Here is a 21556-nt window from a genome sequence, read left to right on the forward strand (position 1 = left end):
AATATCACTAGAGAATGTGAACCTGATATCACCTTTATAAAACATTGATATGGATTGGAAGACAAGAGAGGGGTCACAGAGTGAAAGAAATAATAGAACCACTAGAAAGGGATCTGTAAAGATATTTGAGTGGATGAGATATGGAATGAAATCGATAAAAATAACAAAAAAATGTAAGCTCATATTGAAAAAACATAATTGAACATGAATTTTATCCTTATGAGGTACATTTTGTAGAACTATCTGACAAAAACTGTAAAATAAAAGCTAAAGGCAAAATATCTTTAAAAATTCTATGAAGTGTCTACAAAAATAACTTTTTGTAAAAAAATTTATATGACAATATGAAAAATAATGAAATAATGAAAGTTAAAAAGTATTAAAAGGTATAATTTTAAAAACTCGATAGACAAGGTACATTGAACGCAAAAATAGAGCAACTTAAAAATACTGATTAATTTAATCAGCACCTAACACAGAAAAACAAGAAAATACAATTTATGAAAGAAGAGCTAAGGGACACAGAGGATGAGTGAGAAACACGAACATATATCTAGTAGGAGTTCCAAAAGAAGACAATAGAAAGAATTGCAAAGAAGCAATATTTGAAAGATAGTAGCTGAGGATTTGCTGGAATTTTGGTAAAATGTGTATCACTAAATCAAAAATGTACTCTGAGTAAGAGAGGCTAGGTTAAATAAATAAATAAATTGACCTAACTGTGAACAATACAGAGAGAACAACAACAACAAAAACACCATTAAAAGGCAAGCAACAGACTGATTTCCAATGCTTGTATTTGACAAAGGAATTTAAGTATATGGACTATAAGAACTTCTCGCAAATAGTCAATGAGAATGAGATATGGATAGAGACATGGGTTTCTGGAAGATCAAGGTCAAGTGCTCTGTGAGCTGGGTTTGATGATATGAGAACAATTCCTGGGACCTAGGAAATAATCCTCATCCAAGTGGTGGGCAGGAGAACAGATTAAGGCACCCTAACTACCTTGCTGTCAATGAATGTTAAGTAGCAAGAGGTAGTATTGAGGTATACCGTCCAAATGGTGAAGTGGGTAGGTAGAAGAAGGTACAATATCATGAAAATGATGCAGGAAGTCCCACAGTTCCAGCTGAAAGGTAATGTGGCTGTGGCTGCTTAATTAAGGGGCCTCCAGAAGTGAAATAGATCATTTCAGACTAAAGATCTTGCCATCTAAGACAGAGCACTGGATTGGCCCAAAATATGGGGACTTTGAATGACTGGCAGATAACCACCACATTGTTCAAAACTGAAGCTAAATGAGTCTTGTTGCTGGTATAGAGCTGCTCCCTTCCTCCACTCTCCTTGAGCCTTCTTACACCTGTATCCCAATCTCAGCTTATTTATGGACAAATATTAGTAGAGACTGGGCTGGAGTCTTCCTGTTTCCAAGAGGGACCCAAGACCAGAAATATCCATCCATGGATATTAGAGAACTTTGGTTATGTAAGAAACTTGTATTGCTTTGTTGGATACAGAAGACCAAGGCACCATTCTACCTAGTCTCATTGGTGTCATGGATCATCTGCATTCTGCTGATCAATTTTAGTCAAGATCCACAAAGAGGAAACAATCTACTGTGACCTTACGTTAAGACCCTTTTGGCCAATTCAGTGTACTGTAATTGTTGCTTCTACATCTGTATGTAATAGAAGGAGTTCATCTATAATGTGTCATTTCTTAAGGCCCAGAGGGAATCTTCTCAATCATAAAAGGTTGCATGTAGAAAAGTCCTAGTATCTTTGGAATCCCATGATTCTAGTGACCGCTTTGAACTGTAAGTCTCAATGGCTGATGCCTTTGCCCCTTGATGTCGTGTGCCTGAAATTTTTTCTCAGAGTTCTGGACTCATCACCTTCTAGACACAGCTACCATCTACACCTTTCTAAAAGCTGCTATTTGTTTTCAACTAGACCCTCACTAAAACTGAATGCCTGATCCACAGAAACCTTGCGTCTCCATGGCCTGAGTGTCCTATTTTGAGGTTGGCCAACTTAGACTTTAATAACTAACAATATGGGAAGGCCCTAAAAGTTTCAGTTATCAGTGGAAATGGTATATTCAAGAACTCATCCAGCCAGGCAGCAGTGACAACTTGGCTTTATATGAAATGAGGTAACTATCCCTGTGGGGGAAATTTTATCCTCCACTTCGCAGCTTAAAATAGCTTTTGACTAACCAGGGTCCTAGATTTATAGACGTTCTTCTAAATGCCTAGGCTTGGTTCACCGACAAGTGGAAACGTAATGTTGTTCACTGGGCTCCTGTGGCTATTCAATATCAGTGCTAGCTGCACAGAACCCAGACTGGGCCTGATCATTCTTCCTAGTGGGCAGAAATCAAGGCCATTCTCATAACTCCAGCTACTGTCAGTGCCCTAGGTTTTAGTCTGCCCTTTGGAAAGCTACATTCTGGTAGATTAAATATACCCTTCTCTGTGGCCACCAACCACGGAAACAAATTCTGGCTGCTGATTAGAAAGTTTGGGTCACAAATAAATTCAGAATCTATTCTTATTAATTGCTATGTTGGTCTTTCTTGCTCATAGTTTAAATCTCAAAGTTATTCCATGAATCTTCTCCTAACAACTCCATTGATCTTTTCCTCATACAATTCATTGTGTTTTCTATCGTTCCTCTGGATATTTCTTGCTTCAAGGAATCTTATATAAGCTCTGGGACGGATCATGTTGAATTATCTTTCCATTCCCACCCTGCCTAGTCTACCAGTAAATACTGATGGATAGATCCTGTCATATTGTTTCACACATGAGAAAATAGAAGTTTATTTTAACTCTCTATGAGATATATTGATGTGAACTTTTAAACCAGTGAAGGAATAGTAATTACCTTCTGAAGTCATAGATATTTAATATTTTTATAATTTAGTCTGTGTTCCGAGTCTTTGTTTTTACATGTACAGAGGGATAATCAGATTGACTATTGTCTCCTCTTAATCCTGGAAAAACTACATGGACATGTAAAAAGATATCAGTAGCCTTGTAATATAGAAGCATTTTCTTCAACATGTTATTTAATATTGGATATCAGAGGCTCATCTGAATTGCTCAGGCTAAAATATTTTTAAAAGGGGATCTTATTTTTCATTACCCTTAAAATACAAAATATAGTGACTACTTTTCAGAAATTAAAATTAAAGTATAACAGTCTTTTAACAATTTACTCATTTCATACTTTAAAAATAGTTTATTTATTTTCAAGAAAGAGCTGTATTTGTACTGAAGTTAATCTACATGGTTAGGTCAAATGAAATTTTTTATATGTGCATTTTGATCTTGACATTTTCTTTTTTTTTCCTCATTCTTAAATAAAACGACCACAAAAATTCTACAGATTTCGCTGATTGCTTAGAATTGTGTTTCATTTGATTAGTGAAGGTTTTCAAGGTAGAATACATATATATTTAAATGACATATATTATTCTTTCTTACTGGAATAAAAATAGAATATATATTCAGTGAATAAAAATTATAAAATTTAGAAATAATACAAAAAACAACTAAATTCTACTAAAAGGAACATTATCAACATTTTGCTAATTTATTTTTATTGTTGATTCTATACAACTTCTATATATTGTGGAACTTTTCAAACACATGCAAATAGAAAAGTAAAGTGAAATTTCATGTACCTATCACCAATCCTCATGGATTAAAAACTCATGTCTATCTAATTTCATTTAATCTCTACTGCCACAAATTTGCTTGCCATCTGTATTGTTTTGAAGCAAATTCTAGATTACATATCATGTCATGTACATATATTTCAGTATTTATCACTGAAAGAGAGGAACCAAAATTTTAACACTGTTTAACGAATACTAATATGTACTTTGTATTTGTTGTAAGTATAAGCATATGATACAGACTTTTGAATGTAAGGAGTTAAGTAAATTTATGTTTTAGACTTGACCTGTTCAAAATAAGTTAGTTTAGTAATTCAGCATATGATATAAATGAATTTGTAGAACAAATCCTGGGAGAGATATGTTGTATGTAGCTAAATGTTATCCTTGTTCTGTTGGCAAATATACAGAAGATCTTGTTATAACTTGTTCTCTACAATATTTAAATGAGTCTAAAATCATTTAAGTATGATAATGAGGCTATATAGAAAAATTACTTAGTGTTTATTTGCATTTTTAGTTGGAAAAAGGGATAGAATAGGTTTATTTATGATTTACAATGTCAACTACCTTTCCACTCGTCTCATTCCCTCTCATGTTGAAGAATGAACCACTTTAAAGATCACTTTTAACATTTTTAACCTCCTCAGCACAGTCGTTGTTGTTTTTAATCCAGTGATTAAAAACTTTCTTTTCTATTACCACCTAGGGAGCCTTTATGTAGTGGTCCCATTTCAACTCCAGATGTTGAAGAATTAATGTACATTCTAATAATGAATATCTTCTTACATTAACCCATTAGAATAAGCATTGGACAGGCCAGTAAAAGCATAGCACACTGTACCTTGTGCATACCTTACCTGATGTGATTATTAGGTCTTTCCCTGTATCTGTTTCCATGTTAGTCTTCCCGGTGCTGCTGTCACCTGAGAAATAAGACTGTCATAAGCACCTTTGTATCCTAAACTTTGCCCAGGCCCTGGTACTACTTAAATTTTCATAAACCTTTGTGAAGGAATGTTTCTTATTGTGATGAATATTCTAAATATATTAATTCTAAATTTATTCTAAACTAAGTAATTTCCAGCTTTAACATAAACTGATTATAACGGAAAACTTAATGGCATTGATTATTTGTAACTCTTACAAGGTATCTATTATTTTTAAATTGATCCTAGAAATTCACTGTGCTTAATCCATTGTCCACAGAAGAATGGTTTACTAAAGCAGAATGGTAAATTCACAGTTCCATTAAGGAGGTTCCTTGTAGTTCATAGTCATCCATTCTAGTGCTAGTAGTTGTTTCTTGGTCCACTGGTTGTGTTCCCAGAGCATTTAGACCAGGAAATAAAAAAGGTTTAGCTGAAAATACATAGGTGAAAAATAGCTTAAATCAGTAACAATGAATTGCGTGAATGTTTTGTAGGAATAGCCTGAGATTTTAAATAGCGTTTTGAGTTGTTTCTAGTTTTCTGTTGTGAAACTTTCATATAAATTTGTGTCAAAGAATCCATTCAACACATCCCTTTCTTTCCAAGTACTTGCTTGATAAATATATAATAACATTGAGTAATATTGTGGACTTTCCCCTTGTTTTGTTTTAATGTGTGTTTAAACATTAGAGTTGTAGAAAGTATTAGAATATTATTCCTCTTTAGGTTATTATCTTTAGCATAGTAAAATATTTTTAGTTAAATTATAATTTTAAAAGATATTAATTATTTTAAAATCAGGAAGTCTGTAATATCAAACATCCAGAAAGAAAATCTCAGGGACACCATCATTCAGTGCTTTGCTCATGAATAACAAATATACTAAATTCCACTTTGGAGTATTAATATGTATGATTTCCAATTGTTTTTACTAGAAGTTTAGTTTTCTTGAAGTTATCAATGTGAAAAAAAAAATTCCTCAGTTTCTGTGTATGTATTTTTTTCCTAGGTGGCTAAACTAACTCAATTAGTGCATTAAAGAACAAATAAATCTTATGGAAACATTGCAGTGACAGAAGAAGAGATATTGTAATAATTCTAGTACAGGAATAGTAATATTTATAAACCATCCAGTTGAGAACTTACAGTGAAATCAGATCTGGATGAGAATGACACAAAACAAACAAAATTAAAATAATTAACCATGCCCCACTACCAAAAAAAAAAAAAAATCAGTGTTTTGAATCCATGGCTCTTCTGAAGAATTACCAGTTGAGAAGTTCATTTTTTATTCTGTCATTGGTGACAAGGTTGGTAGATTTAGTCAGTATCATTTGAAATTACCAGCAGGCTTACTGAAGCATTAATAAAGTGACAGCTGCCGAGGCAGCAGTCGAATCTACTACTGTTTGTGTTTAATTCTTTCTTAATTGTCCCTATTCAAGTCCTATAAGTGAAAGAAACCTTATGTGATAACTTGATTGACTACCTTACTTTCCGCTATGTATAATGTGGTTACTACTTGGTTTGGGGAAAAGCCAACTAAGGGCATATTTTTCAAATATAAGCTTGTATTTTTGTAAACATTCAAATAGATCTTATGCTATGTACAGTATACTATATATATATATATATATATATAGTTAATGGAAGTTCAAAGTTTGGCTTTTCACATATATGAAATGTATGTAACTTTAAGGCCATCAAAGTTTTTCCTTAAATACAACCCAGTGAGTACTGACCATGGCTTGACGTGATTTCTTGTCAATTATAATAACTAAAGCCCAGCTTATCACAGACTTGTTAAATATGGAAACTTTTAGTAATTTATTATTTCAGTTACATCAAAAGTAGAAATCATACACATAAAAAAGTCTTACTTTTTTAACTTCTTCTTCCTCTTATATGACCCAATATTAACCACATGACCCAGCATGTCTCACTCTGCCAGAGACAGAGACCTGAAAGCATCAGTGGACTGAGGTTGGGATGATGGGAGAGATGAAGGAAAAGAGTGTTTTTCCTAAATATTCTTATCTTTATTACTATGTGGTCTTTACAATAAAAATGAGGCAAAGCCAATCTAAAAAAAGCTTTTTAGGAGAAAAAATCATTGAAAATATAAACCTCAAGAATACTCTTCTGTAGAGAAAGTTAGGGAATCCCGGGGGTAGAATTAGTAATAGTGATAGTTTTATCCACTCACTCATTCATTTAAAAGTATTTATTAATGACTACTATTTTCCAGGTACTGTACTAGGCACTGCAGATATAAAATTGGACCAAATAGAGAAACTCCTCACTCAAAAGGGACTTCTGTTTTATTGGAAGAATGCTGACAACAAGTGACAATTTCAGGTCATGATAAGTTTTATGAAGGAAATGAAAATGTGGTAAAAGATAAAAGTGATGGAATGAGTAGTCAGGAAAGATCCCTTTGGGTGACTGACATCTGAACAGACACATAATGAAGTAAGAGAATAAACTATGTAGAAGTATGAGGGGCAAGCTTTCCAGGTAGAAGGAATGGTGAGTAGAATGGCCTTGAGAACAAGAATGTGTGCCCACGTTTGGAGATTAGCAAGGGAGCCAGACTTGTTGGAGAAAGAGTAATCCAACTAGGGCCAGAAGGGTGATTGGGATCAGTATTGATAAGCTGGGCCACCTCTTGCAGTGCTTTGTAGGCTGACATTAGATTTTTTTCTATGTGTGCTGGAAATCAATAGAAGATTCTGAGCAAGAAGTGATAATCTGGTATGTGCTTTAAAAAGAACTTTCTGGTGTCTGGATGAAGAACACTAGGCAAGAATGAAAACAGGGGACCAATTAAGAGGTCGCCACAAGAGTCCAGGTAGTGTGACTAGGAGGACAGTGGTGGAGGTCGTACACTGTGTATACAGAGGGGAACCATGTTTCCCTGAAAGTGTATGCAGGGGCAAAGCATTTGTTCACATTGTATGTTGTGAAGAATTTAGGAAAGAGTGCTATCACTTATAAGTGACACTATAATTAATAAGCATAATTAGCTAGCTTACATTTCTTAACTAAATCAGTGAAAATATTCCAGTTTACCCATATGCACTTACTGTTTAATTATTTTACCCATTTACTAAGCATTTCACAACATTATAGAAAAGAAAACAATGTTTAGAACTGGTTTTTCTTTGTTAGATTGCAAGAGCTTTCAGAAGTATGCATAAGATGTCTCACTGACCAGATCACACATTATAACATAACATCATTATGTACTTTGACTCCAGGGACTTAATAAGGAAGGTTTCCTCAACGTGATCAAATTTGGAGTCACTGTGCCATTCAAAAAGATATGCTTTGTTATCTAATTTTTGTATTAAGGAATTAGAAATTAGACCAATAAATTTTACCATTGTTCTTTAATCTTTAATGAGACTTTAATCAAAGGACTGCTATTAGCTATATAACTCCATAAAAAGAATTATTCAGTTCTCCCTAGATGTTTAGCTCACTAGAAATTATATTAATGTACAAATAAATCTTATTTCTAGAGCAAGATTAGAAAAAAGTTTAAATTTAAGTTTCTTTTAATTTTCTTTGAACATTTTAGTTAGTTATATTGAAACTGTATTCAGCATTTACTAAGCGATTCTTTGGTGTCAGATTTTGTCTGATACCTGAGAGATGTTAGGTTGATTATGATCATGGGGCTAAAGACAATTTGTAAGAGTTTCACATAGAATGATAGAATAGTAAATTAATACTTATTAAATTAATAAGATAGGTGATGCCTAGGTATCTTTGTGCAATTTCCGGGGAGGGATACTTTACCATTCTCTCAGTTCAGTGCTGTGTGCTTTGATTGAAGGAAATGCCAGCAGGCTTCAAAGTGCCCATACGCTCCTAAGAACAGGGACAATACAATTGCAACAGTACATACATTCAGAACTCTATCATATTAGGTGACTTACACGGGAAAAATCAGAAATAACAACGTAAAGTATTGTTATGTGTTAAATTACATGATTAAGTTTATAAGTGCATAGTACTTTGCTTAAGAGAAATTAATGTATATAGAATGTTCAGGGAAGGCTGCACTGGAGGAAAAGAATTAGAGATGTGTCTTATGGAATTTGTATAGTGCAGAAAAGGGAAGATCATCTGTAGCAGGGGAATATAGAAACAGTAGGGCATAAGAATTAGTTATAATGCATTTGAATGATTGTATAGAAAAATGGTGGGAGATGAATATGGTTAAGTCATACTTTCCTTAAACTCTCACAATTCTGGTTTTTGCATCGTAGAAAGAAAATCCCACTACAAATTTGGTAGAGCTGTTGTGAGAATTAATGGAAGTATTATGGGCAAAGATTACAACACAGTCTTGGCTCACCGTGTACACATTTGATGCTAGTTACTGCCAAGATATTCCTTTCTCTTGTTGCTCCTACCCTCCCCATTCAGGCCTTTGTCATCTCAGACTCTTTCTTCAAGCTGCAACGCAAGTATAATTGTTCGGTAAATTCCTCTCTGACCCAGTCCCGCAGAAGTGAGCACACTATTCATATAGCACATAACAATTTACTTATTTATTTTTCTTTTGATGAAATAGGTTTTTTTCAATCTGTTTTGACCACTGGCTGTTTCTAATGCAGGACTACTTTCTTCTTTAAAATAAAAAAATCAATTTACTAAATCCATTTTCATTAAATGATATTAACCTCTATCTACAGAGATAAAAAGTTCTAGGATTATTCAGTTTTACCATCAAGCTCTCTTCTCCAAATGCTCAGTCTTGAATAGCATGATATTTGATCCGAAAATACTACATCTACCATTATAAACATTTAATAACATCGTGATTAGATTCCAAAATTATTATATTATTAATAGACTTGTAATGAAGTTAGGTCTTATTCATAGATAAGGCTATTGTGTATAAATAAATGTTCATCTTTATTATTGCAAGATAGCGCTGACGCCTCATTTTTAAAATTGATTTTAAAAATGTATTTGATGTGCAATTAGATACTACTTCTTTTTGACAACTGATGTTTGATATGTTTTGTGTACTTTACTGTTAATAGATAATCTAGTCAATTAGTCAATCAACATAACACATTTAATTCTACTAACTGAGGATATGGTTTAAAAAACCTGATGTTATTACAAATAATTAATATACTTAAAAAAACAGTTTTAGTTTTATGATAAAGTTGTACAGAAAGTAGTTTCCATATGCCTTCTCCTGTCCTACCCACTCTCCCCACAATTTCCCTTATTATTAACAGATTCTAATGTAGTACATTTGTTACAGTTGATGAAACCATCACTGATACATTATTATCAGCTAAAGTCCATAGTTTACATTAAGAATCACTCTTGTGTTTTCTAGTTTTGTGGATTTTGATAAATGCATAGTGTCATGTAGCCCTCATTACAGTGTCATACAAAATAGCTTCACTGCCCTAAAAATGTTCTGTGTTCTACCTATTCATCACTCTCTTTCTCCTGAACCCTTGGCAATCACTGATCTTTATACTGTCATAGTTTTGCCTTCTCCAGAATATCATATATTTGGAATTATACAGTAGGTAGCCTTTACAGACTGGCATCTTTCACTTAGCAATGTGCATTTAAGGTTCTTCTGTGTCTTTTCATGGCTTAACAGCTCATTTCTTTTTGCTGCTGAATAGCATTCCATTGTATGGATGCATCACAGTGTGTCCATTTTTTAAAAATTAAATATTTTAAAGTGTTTATACCTTTTGTTTCAAATGACTAGTTTCTTTTATAATTGAAAACATATTATGTAATTTTTTAATTTTCTTTTTCCCTTTAATATTTGGAATAGAGAATTTTTTAGGCAATGCTAAGTAAATTTTGAAATTTGATGTAGGTCTAGTCAATCCTACTAATATATGCCTATAAGAACAACTTTTTTCAATTATGTAGTGGTTTTGTTTTAATATATGTTATTTCAGTTGTTTCCTAACTTTGGTTGATATATATTATGAATTAAAACATATTTAAGCATGTTCACTTACATGTTTTATATGTGGTAAAATTTTACTTTCCATGTGCCTAGGAGGAGGGAGGTTACAAAGTTAAGTGGCACATGATAAACTGTGCTGAATATTCAATCATCAAAACAGGGACAAATCACCACTTTATGGTGTTCTTTTTTTTTTTTTTACCTGTAAACCTCGTTTCTTAAATTATCAATTTCTTTCTCTAACAAACTTGTTTACTTTTTCAAACCATCTTTATTTCCTTTTCTTCTGTCTTAGACGAAGTGCTATCTCCCTATGGAAAATAGTCCGCCTGAACTCTGCACCTGACCCTCTAAATTCTGACTATAATCTATTAACTCCTGCCCTTGCTTCTGTATTTCCCTTTCTATCTCTGTAGACTCTTTCATAACTGAATGAATGAAAGAAAGAAAGAAAGAAAGAATGAATAATGTCTCCATGCTTCCATTTCTATTTTCTGAGATGAACGTCATGGTTAGTTCTAGGTATTGATTTCAAAAGCTTAGTTATCTCTTTGGTTCCAGTGTTCAATTAACCGTATGACAATGAACACGTTTTTCACTTTTATGGTTTCAGTTTCCTTATCTAAAAATGGGAATAATAGAGGATTATGTAAGAATTAAATGTTACAGTTCATGTAACTTTCTTAGCAGCGGGCCTGTTGTATAGCAAATGCTTAAGACACATGAGCAATTATTATTGTCAAATTGATATTCTTTGATTATGTAATATGAAAATATGAAATATGATGGTACTCTTCCAGGACTCTGAAGATCTGTTTTTCCTTCCTGGTTTTTTGGAAATGTGTTTCTCTTTCCATTGCTACTCTCAGAGATTCTCTATCCGAGCATCTCCCAACCCTCCCCACCACCAATGCACACAAACACATACCCAGAATAATACTGTCAACAAAGTTAGCCTCGTAGAGAAGTTTCTTCCTTAAGTCCCCCAACAATCCCTGAGGCAAGAACAGTAGAAGATCAATCTCATTCTCCTGTACATCTTTCTGCAGCTTTTTAGGATGAGCATTTCTCATGTAATCTCTGAAAACTCAGTATGTTTATAAAAAGAAATATAGAAATATAGCTTCCCATCATAGATGGGAATAGATGCCTTTGTAATTTAAAATATTATAATTATTTCTTTCAATGTGTTAGAGCTTAAGTTCATCCCTGACAGATGGTTATAATATGGTGAGTGAAAAGCATTAGTAGTTTAACGTATTTAAGCTACCGTGGAAAATTAGCAACTTTGTGAAAATTGAAAAACTCATTTCTTAATGCGATTTAAGCAAGGCTGCAAGGATTTTCATTAAATAACATAAAACAAATTAGAGAGATGGAAATAAAACTCAGGGGCAGTAAACACAATCACATTAAAAGACCATTTTCACGATGTTAACTATGTAGACTAAAACTTTTTTTATTGAAGTATAGTCAGTTTACAATGTTTGTTACTTTCTGATGTACAGCATAGTGATTCAGTTATACATACATGTATATATATTTCTTTTCACATACTTTTCCACTCTAGACTGTTACAAGATATTGAATATAATTCCCTGTACTATACAGTAGGACCTTGTTGTTTAGGTATTTTATATGTAGTACTTAGTATCTGCAAATCCTGAACTCCCAATTTATCCCTCCACCATACCCCTACCCCCTCTGGTAACCATAAGTTTGTTTTCTATGTCTGTAAGTCTGTTTGTTTTGTAAATGAGTTCATTTAAGTCTTTTTTTTTTTTTTTGATTCCATGTATAGGTGATATCATATGGTATTTTTCTTTATCTTTCTGGCTTACTTCACTTAATATGACAATCTCCAGGTCCATCCATGTTGATGAAATGGCATTATTTCATTCCTTTTTATGGCTGAGCAGTATTCCATTGTGTGTATGTGTGTGTGTGTGTGTGTGTGTGTGTGTGTGTGTGTACACCACCACTTCTTTATCCAGTCATCTGTCAATGAACGTTTAGGTTGTTTCCATGTCTTGACTATTGTAAATCAAAGACTAAAACATTTTAACTATACACTATAGTTTTAAAACCAGAAAAAATGTTTCTTAATTATCAGCTAAATATTTTGAGGTAGTTATTATTATTATTATTACTACTACTACTACTACTACTATTATTACTATTATTATTAATTTGACCAAAGTATTTAGAAAATCATAATTGATGCTGTTTTTACACTTTAGATTAAAAGTAATTATGAGCAGGTTGAATAGCATAATAATTCAGGTGTTGAATGTGCAGCAGTTTCTGTCATTTTTTTATCCTGGAATTTTTTTCTTTCTGTGTCTACTTGCAATAACTGCTGATGTGCTAATCTAGAGACTCAGAAATGAGTAACAGAGTAAATCAGATGCTTCATTTCAGAGTGAAGAATGCTTTTTTAAATGGTAACATGACCATTACTGGGACAATTCTTAAGTGTAAAGTCTTCATTTTGTTTAATTTGGTTACCACTTTCTTGTGACTTAGAACCATTTTTCCTCCTTTTTTATGTTTCTCTCTACAGAAAGCCGACCTTGCAGTTGCTCCACTGGCTATTACCTACGTTCGAGAGAAGGTCATCGACTTTTCCAAGCCCTTTATGACACTTGGAATAAGTATTTTGTACCGCAAGCCCAATGGTACAAACCCAGGCGTCTTCTCCTTCCTGAATCCTCTCTCCCCTGATATCTGGATGTATATTCTGCTGGCTTACTTGGGTGTCAGTTGTGTGCTCTTTGTCATAGCCAGGTAACATGCTCACTTTTGTGATTTTTTTGGCAATTGTTACCTCCTTTTTCTAACTAATAATTGTCAAAAGTCACAATCAATTTTACTTTTCTTTTTCTTTATTTCCCCTTGGGTGCTGGAGAATAATGAACTTTTCAGAGACATATAACTTATTAAAATGTACTATGATGCCTTTTGGGGCAGAAAGCATGCTGGTTGTGTCAGTAAGCTGTAAGTGTGGTAGAGTTTACTTTTATTAAGCAGAAGCTAAATACAGTTCAGATCACTATGATATAAAAATTGTTTCTTCATTTTGAAAATTTCTCTTGAACCTGACAACAAAACAATATATTTTACTAATTTAAATTAATGAAACAGCTATAAGAAAAACTAAAGTGGTAAACTTTGAAAGGAGGCTTTAAAAATACAAACCAAGACTAATTAAAAATAAGCATTTCAAGTATAAAAAGAATACCATGATTTTCTACATAAAATTTGTCTTTTTTTCACAAGATAAATATATCACAACAAAAATTGCCTGATTTTTGTTGATGTGTAGAGTATATTTCAGTCATAGAATCAGAAACTCAAATGCCTGAGTAAAAATTACAAAATATTTTTATAAGGCTTTTAAAATCTATGATATAGCTCAATATATGTTGCCTTTGCTACTTTATTGTTACTCTGGAGATGGAAATTTGTAAAAATTTTTCATTTATGCTTTACCTCACTATCAAAATTTCAACATGATTTCGTTTATTTTTGCCTTAATTAAGAAGATGAAAACTATCTTTGGGCTCAAAGCTCTATTGTTTCTTGAATAATCTTGAAAGTCACATACTTATTATAATCTTTGAATCTTTATATTCTATCAGACATCACAAAGAAAGCTCTAAATCCAAGATGAATTAAAACTCTACATACAATTTTTCATGTTGACAACAACACTTATGATATACAATCAAAATTTTTTGCCTTACATTCAAAATTAAATATTAAATATGTAGGTTATTTTTCAATTACATTATGTGGGGTCTTCTGATCAGTTATCAGTAAGGATATTTATCCTTCCTTGAACTTTTTTTTTAATGAAATTATATATTTTTTTCCTAGCAGTGAAACATGCGTAGTATATTCAATTAAAAAAAGAATAAAATCAATCTTAAAAGGAGCATAATATTTTTGGTATATTTTCATAAGTTTATATTTTTATAATTATACAGATATTTTTCATATATTCACACATAAATGTTATGCAGATTTATAATTTTCTACCTAATAGGTTCAATATTAACACATGAGTCTTTCAGACAATTATCAGTTGTATCTGACTGAAAATTTGTATTGGAACCATTCATGCATGTAGCATTTGTAGCTGTTTGGTGGGTTGAGTAAAAACTTTTTATTTGAGGTTTACAGTTTTTCCCCAAAAATGAGAATTTGAAGTATGAAGTTCATGAACTTTTAGCTCTATTTCCATGTTGTGTGAAAATAAAATGGACTTCTCATTTTTGAGTATCTTTGGACCACTACATCTTTTTTATAGTGACCAACACAAGTCATCCTGTTTTATATGTGTTCAGAGAAGTAAGTTCATGAATTGCAGCTTAAATAATTCAATGGCTAGAGAACTTTGCAGCTGGCCCACAGAGCAAACAGAAAAAAAAAATTCTGAAATAGAGAAAAAGCCTTTGTTGATGACTACAGGTACACCTGTTCCCTCCTAATCAACTTAACAAAAATTCTCAGGAAGGATGTAAACAACAAAGCATAGAGGAAATTATCCTGAGACAGTTGTGAAGCAATTGTGTGGACATCAATCAAGCTGAATTAAGTTCTAATAGCTGTTTCCAGGACATTTTAAGCAGGGACTATTAGGTTACCTCAAATTCAAATTAGAAATTTTAGATATTTCTAATTATCTGAGCCAAAATCTTCTGAAATTAGATTCAAAAGCAAATACTAAAACACCTGGATTTTTTTCCAGCTTAAAAGTGTATTAGCAAATAGAGACGTGGTATGGATATGCATGTATCTAACTTCTAGAAATTTCTAAAGTTGTCACTTTGATAAATCATCAAATAATATAACAATGTAATATCTGTATGATTATAATAGCCTGTATTAATTTTACACCAAAGAAATTCATCTGTTTCATTCTATCTTAGAACATAACATTAGCTAGTGTGCCATTTTTAGTGTCTTTAAATTTTGGAATATTACCATTGTATTTTGTGAGTTATTAAATGAACGGATTTGAGAATGATTCTATTTCAACATCTTATTCAATGTGAAAACAATTTCATATAGTTTGAAAAATTAAGAGTAAGATCTTCATTTATGGACAAATTAACAAATGTTCTATTAAATAATAATGTAGAATATCCTATATAAGTAAGAAATAATATTAGACATTCTTGGTTAAATAATACATAATATAAAAATCAGTTCTTTACAGATTATCTCAGAATATTCTGTTCAATTCTCGACATTATTATAATCTTGCATAAAATTGGCAAATTAAAAAATCACACTAAAACTCCTATTAAAAGAAAGTTTCCTGAATAGAGCCTATTTAAATTCTAAATGGAGCTTCCAAAACCAAACAATATTGTTTAAGCAAAATCCATTCAGACAAGGTATTGAATTCTTGCTACCATGAAAGAAGTTCATGATGTACAAATATATACAAAATGTCCAAATTTCAATTCTAGAACTTACCTTTCTAACCTAAACAATATCATCATGACTATTTGTTATCAATTTAAAATAAATGTAGCATTTAATTTTACCTATGAATAAAGACTATATCTTATGCCATATAGAGATCACTGATGAACTTATTAGGATCATTAATGGTGTAAAAATAAATTTGACATTTTCTTTATGTATATTCTTTGTCCTTATCTCCACAATGATTACAGAGAAAAGAAAGACAAAATACACTTAAAAATTCTCAGATGTATGTTTTATTTTTACTGAAAAATCACAAAACAAAGTTCTAAAATAATACCACTTTAACAGCAAAATCCATATTTATTAATTATTGAAACTATGTCATATTGAATTCTAAGTTTTGTAATATTTACTTAGAATTAAATTTTATCTCAAAATTAAGATACATAAATTAAATAAGTATCATTAAAATTGCTAATTGGCATTACTTTACTTTTGTTTTGATCACCAGCTGATATTGTCCTGATTATTGTTATAATTAATCTTCTCTGTCTTTTTCACTTCCAAACCACACCTTCAATTTGTTTTGTTTCCACTGTAATTATTCCATCAATCATTCAATTAGTCAAATATTTCTTGAACCTGTAGTAAACACTGGATAATTAGTTCCATAAAGTATTAAACACTAATTCATATTCTTCATACATTAATTAATTTATTCAACAAGTATCTATGAGATACCCATAATGTTCTGAGAATTGTACCAGATGCTTAAATCCAAGAACAGACATGACTGGGTACATTTTTTCATCAATAAACTCATAACCAACCCATTATCTAATAATAAACATATATATTGGACTTAAATGAAAGTCATGAAAATATTTAATAGTTATTCTAGATATTTTAATGAATTCCAAGTATTTTAAATATATTTATATGAACATATATTCATATATATTTATAAAAATTCATATATTTTAAAAATATATGTTATATACATCTAACATACTTCGCTGAAGAGAAAGATACAGCTCTAAAGGAAATAATACATTAAGCAGATTGTTAGTTATCATTAGAATACTAGATTTGAGGCCTATTGAATATCTGCTGTGTCATAGTATTAACAACATTAAATTTATGATAAATTTATGGGATAATAATTATTAGAATTTGTTTTTAAAGTAAATTTAAAAGTAAATTGTGATTGTGATACCTTTTTAATATTTCCCCCTCACCCTTGTTTTATAAGAAAAGCAATTATCTAAGAAATACTTGAAAATGCTCTCAATTTTTTTCAGTGAGTGTTAAGACAAAGATGCCTGGGCTTATTTGTTTGCCTTGGTATGGTTTTACAATCCATGAGCTCTTGCAAACAGTTGCAGTGTTGTTTATAGCATAATGACACAATCAGCATGCTTATCTGAATTAGCTGAGAACTCTTATTAAAGAGTAAAGATGAACCTGAGATACTGTGTTCAATTAGAATGGCCTTATCCTATGTATTTCTAATAATAGCTCTTAGCTGACAGAGGATTAGAAAGAAATCTTGTCCATGATGGGCTTGTACTTGTAATCATATGTGCCCTTAAATCTTTTATCCCTCTCTTTCTGTTCTTTTTTTTTCCCTTTGCCTAGGTATATTAATATAGAGATGGCAGTTAGTCATATAAAAAGTCTGGTTAGGGAACCCACCCTTTACATTACTATTTTCACCTTGCTTCAAATATTTCCTTTGTTTAAAAAATAGATAATATTGATACAATAGATACTACTTATAAAATTAGTCAATTTAAGTTCCTATAATATTAGACACTTTAAAAAATGTTTGTAGCCATAGTTGTCTCCAAGATAATCAGAGCTGTTTTGAAATTTAACATGTAAATCTTGGTCTAGGGTCCTTAGTAAGTTTGGCATACAGAGATGAATAACTGAAGATTGAGCTTAAAAGAAAGGAAAAATGGTATACACATTTCCCTCCAACAGGATTGATGTAACCTTAATAATTATTCACTAAACATATCAGAACATTTCATATTTTATTCTGAGATTGGCATTTTACAATTAGATACAGATAAGCTCTGGAGAAGAAAAATAATACTATACCAAATTTAGTAGTAAAAATATTATGATTTCCTAGATTACTTAAATGAACAAATGAATGTGCCAAATATAGAAAGAAGAGTAAAAGAAGCCAAGCAATATTGATTAACCTGGCCTATTCTTAGGAAGAATAGCAAATCAAAGTATTCTTAATGTGTCAAATACATAGCATTAGTTTTTCTAGGTTAAAGGGAATATAGAAATGAACGTATGTTTTTGCACTGAAGTACTTCGCATGATTTTTAGGATATGAGAATATCATCTATTGGATTATTGGATTAGCAGGGGAGCAAGGGACAGTCTCTGTAGAATCTGCTCAAGGGTTTATTATTTTACAGTGACTGCCAGGACCTTCTTGACATATGTTTTGGGTCTAACATGGTCTCTGGTCACAAGATGACAAGGCTATTGCCATACTGAGAGGCCTTATACTTGTAAAAATATTCTGTATTTCTCTTGAAGCTCAGAGGTAAAGATGTTCTAAACAGAGTGTTTTTGATGGTTTAACCGAGTTTAGCAAACCATGTCCAAAGTGCTTGCATTAACAGCTTTGATGTTGGCTCATGACTAGTGTGCAATAGCTTTTACATTTCTGTCACAATGATGGGTGACATTTAATCTACGGTGAAGGGCAACAATGAATTATTATGCACTTGGAAATGGATTACTGTTTTGGTGGGATGTTCAATGTTAAACTAATCTGCTGTCAAAAGGACTGTTGTCACGTTGAAATGAAATGCCAATTTCATTGTGTGCTTTTGCCACCAACTTGCCCACTTCTTACTAGAAAATAATTTTAGTTTTACCTCTCCATAACATAATTTCAGATACATGTTACTTTCTTTTTTTAGTTATTTTTTTTTTTACTCAAGTAAATTGCAGGGAAGCCTATCTGTTATTCCTCTTCCCATTTAGCAGTTTCCCTAGAATTTAATGAAAATTTGATTTGAAATAGTGCTTTTCTGCTAGTATGCCTTTTACACCTGTTAAAATGATCATTATAATTGATTATATGAAGAAATACTTCAATTATGGACCTAAAAATCAACATTGAATAAAATTGAATGCACTTTAAAAAACTACATATCCATAGGACATGAGGCTATTCTACATTAACAGATCTTTTTTCATACCTGCTATTTGGTAAATCCATTATAAAATAATTTACTTCTTTATTTTTAATGGTTCCAGTAATGTTTATGGTTGAAAATATAAATGAGGTTACTAAGCCAGAACAAATTCTTAGTTTTTGTAATTAGCAGAACTAAACCAACTGAAACTAAATCAGTGATTTACTTTTAACTATGGTGAATATGGTATCTAGACAATTGAGGCAGTAGAAATTTTGACTGAAATTATCTGTATGGGATAAAGAAAAGAATCTCAATCATCATAGGAGAAAATAATCATATTTTCCACTCCTCAATTTTATAATTATGCTAGACATTTACAATAATAAAATATTTGATAAAAAATTGAGTAAGACAAAGACCATTTAAAATTCAAGTGAATTTTCTGTAATCTTCTATAATCAAATGCTTGTTGGCACTTTTTAAAGATAATTGTTCTTGAGTATCTTTTAAAAGTTTCTGCATCTCTTTCCAAATCATTCTTTTGCATAAAATTTTTTCTGATTGTCAGGACAAAATTAAGTATAAATGCAAGAACAGAAGTTTGATAGCCCATTTTTATTTTTCTTATCCTGTGCATAAATTATTTGCCTTATTTTTACTTGCCTCCATCACTGAATTGAACTCAAAGAGTCCTAGAAGCAAAAAATCTGCCTCTGTCTAGTCATTCCAAGTGTGTCCATCATTCAATAATTGTCTTGGCCAATGAACTTCTGAGAACTATGTCACCCTATGATGGTTTGTTTCAATTTAGAAATTCCATAATGCCTAGCTCGGTAAATCACAGAAATTAATTTTAATAAATTGCAGTGCATAGAATCAAATTTAAGAAACTTGAGAATGCTAAAACTTGAAGTTGAATGTTTATTAACTTATTATATTTGTTACAAAAAATGGCACATCTCTGTTCTTAATGAATCCTAAGGGAACATGTAGTAATATTTTACACACACACACACACACACACAGACCCCTGATGAGAAGCAGTACTTTGTAAAAAAATTATATTTTTCTTTGAAACATTTAGAAAAGGAGTGTAGTGGCTCTTTGATATTTGCTACCATGTCCCTTATACATTTTTCATTAGCTAATTCAGGTGAAAAGCTAATAGGACAAGAATAATACTCTGAATGGCTTGTTTCTCTTTCTTTTTTTTTCTTTTCTTTGCTTTCTTTTCCTTTTTTTGACCATTAGAAAGAAATTCTTTGAGATGACTCTTAAGAAAGAACCAACAAGATAAAAAGAACCCAGAATTTTCACCGTATGATGCACTTATTCTTCTAAGTTTTGCAGTTTCTAGGTAGCTGCTTCTCTCGTAGCTGCAGAATACTGTGAATTGTTTGTAAGAAGCTGTCTCCCCAGCTTGTTTTATCTGTGTTCATTCTCAAAATGAAATTGCACTTCTGTCTTTCCATAGCCATCAGGAAAATGGCCCCCTTGGGCTTTGGGGGGTTTTCACAGCCACTTAAGAAAGGCCTTCACAATCTGAAACTATCCCAGGAAAGTCAGTGTGTTTTTTAAATAATTTAAGTGTTTTTTAATAAAATACTTAAATCTACAATGTCTAGTTAAGAGAGGCCAAAGCTTTTACATGAACGTACACCCTGAAACAGTGAAGTCTGTACAGGAAGCCAGTGAAACAAAGATCATGAGTAAAGAAGGAAATATTCTCTAGGGGTTGGTTGGTTTCTCTATGTATGTATGTACAGTGAGAGTACTATGCTCAAAAAAGTAGTTGTCTTAAGAAATGGAGAGAAATAGAGCAGTTTTTTTTTTCTTTAATCATAAGCATGGCACCTAGATTAGTAACATTTTTACTTGGATAAAGCTGTCCCTTTACTGTCAGTTCTTTGGTGTAAGAGTTCTTTCAGTTGGATGTTTTCCTGTGTAGTCTCGCATTGGGCTGGTGGGTGACATGAAAGAAGTACCTGAGAGAGAAGAGGAAGAAAACTAATACGTACTACATTTCAACAATAGCCAGGTTAGACTTGTGAACTATGAAGAGATTAATTTATTGGCTTCTTTTTTCAGTAACTGTTTTTATGGTGTGAGAAATGAACATATATATATCACCCCTGCTCCCCAATAATAAATTCTAATTAATTATGGAGACGAAGTTTGTTCTAAAGAAAACAGATTTAGAAGAAAACAGAAAACAGACTTAGCAAAGAAACTTGTATCACTTGGTTCTTTTTGATGATCACATTAAATTCATCTTCCACCTTTTCCTTCTAAGAGTTCAGATAAAAAAAAAGAATTTGACTATTTTTGAAAAGTACTTAAAATAATGCTAT

The 21556-nt window shown here is 31.8% G+C and overlaps 1 protein-coding gene across 4 annotated transcripts in view; it reads left to right on the forward strand.

Moving 5' to 3' along the window:
- The window catches only part of GRIK2 (glutamate ionotropic receptor kainate type subunit 2), a 933693-nt gene that overhangs the window by 773559 nt on the left and 138578 nt on the right, over positions 1–21556 (forward strand). For 3 of the 4 annotated variants that reach the window (XM_072965660.1, XM_072965661.1, XM_072965662.1), the window contains one exon: positions 13151–13374. In XM_072965660.1, coding sequence (XP_072821761.1) covers positions 13151–13374 — 224 coding nt within the window. The remainder of the gene's footprint in view (positions 1–13150; positions 13375–21556) is intronic. The other variant, XM_072965663.1, reaches the window with a different exon arrangement.

This window comes from Vicugna pacos, chromosome 8, assembly GCF_048564905.1.
Source record: "Vicugna pacos chromosome 8, VicPac4, whole genome shotgun sequence".
Taxonomy (NCBI): Eukaryota; Metazoa; Chordata; class Mammalia; order Artiodactyla; family Camelidae; genus Vicugna; species Vicugna pacos.